The sequence below is a fragment of the Alligator sinensis genome, unplaced genomic scaffold (assembly GCF_000455745.1).
Source record: "Alligator sinensis unplaced genomic scaffold, ASM45574v1 scaffold2840_1, whole genome shotgun sequence".
Classification (NCBI taxonomy): Eukaryota; Metazoa; Chordata; order Crocodylia; family Alligatoridae; genus Alligator; species Alligator sinensis.
In genome coordinates, this window is record NW_005844915.1 from 1 (window position 1) to 1,009 (window position 1,009).

General features: G+C 57.4%; 1 protein-coding gene across 1 annotated transcript in view; it reads right to left on the reverse strand.

Moving 5' to 3' along the window:
- Positions 1 to 90: 90 nt before the first annotated feature.
- Positions 91 to 1,009, reverse strand: part of LOC112549116 (maestro heat-like repeat-containing protein family member 2B) — a 1,387-nt gene continuing 468 nt past the window's right edge. Inside the window, exons 2-4 of the mRNA XM_025195923.1 lie at positions 923 to 949; positions 550 to 672; positions 91 to 399 (exon numbers count right to left, since the gene is read on the reverse strand). Coding sequence (XP_025051708.1) covers positions 316 to 399; positions 550 to 672; positions 923 to 949 — 234 coding nt within the window. The 3' untranslated portion in view covers positions 91 to 315. The remainder of the gene's footprint in view (positions 400 to 549; positions 673 to 922; positions 950 to 1,009) is intronic.

Genomic DNA, 1,009 nt, shown 5'->3' on the forward strand with positions numbered 1-1,009 from the left:
GGTCTAGTGCTCAGATACGATCTGAACCTAGAACCCAAAATCCAGATACCCCTGGGCATGGCGGCTGAGAAGCTTTTGCACTGCCCACCACTCCTACATGTCCCACCACCACCTCCAGGTCTTTCCATCCAACTCCCCAAGCGGACCAAACACATTGCAACCCCCCTGAACCACGCTGCAGGCAGGGCAGCCTGTGACCGGAGCCCTGCATGTGTCTCTCAGCTCCACATCTGGCAGGAAGAGCACCCCAGGGTGAAGCAAGGAGCTCATCTCTGAGCAGGGCATCCCAGCGCCGAGAGCCAGGGCACGAATCGCCTACCTCAGGTGCTTAATGGCAAGCATGGCCGTGAGGCGAACAGGAGAGGCCAGGGAATCCATCGGTTCCTCTTTTATGAAGTCCTAAAAGGCATTAGCAGAGATGTGACTCAGGGGAAGACGGATGTGGAAAGCAGCCTGCCCCCGCAAAAGAACCACTCCCAGTAAATCCAGTCCCACTAGGTTCCCACCAGGTCCTTTGCAGTTTGGGCCCCCGGCCTCCTCCCCACTCACCAGCATGTACCCCAGCAGCTCCTCTTTGTACGTGAACTGGAAGCTCTGGGAGCCGTCAGCGTCCTGGATGGCACGGCTGATCTCAGTGACTGACCGGATGAGGGTCAGCTTTAAGTCCAGGTCCTGAATTTCATGGGGGAACGACAAAGAGATGGGGATGAGGAGCGGAGAAGAACCGAGGTCCAGAAGGCAGCCTCCTTTGCACCCCTGAGAGATGTCTACAAGCCCCAGAAAGCCCCAGATCCACACCCGTCTCAGACAAGGTGCATGGCAGTGTAGGGGCTCCCACCTGGGGTAGGTCATGGTGCTCAGTGACACAGGGAGTTAGGGGCTGGAAAGTGCATGGGCAGAGGAGGGCTCGTTGAACATTTACCTTATTGAGGATGGTGATGCCAAGCACCTGGGAAATAAAATGCAAAACTACCGTCAGCGCCTGGGACGGCCCCAGAGCGCAGCACAC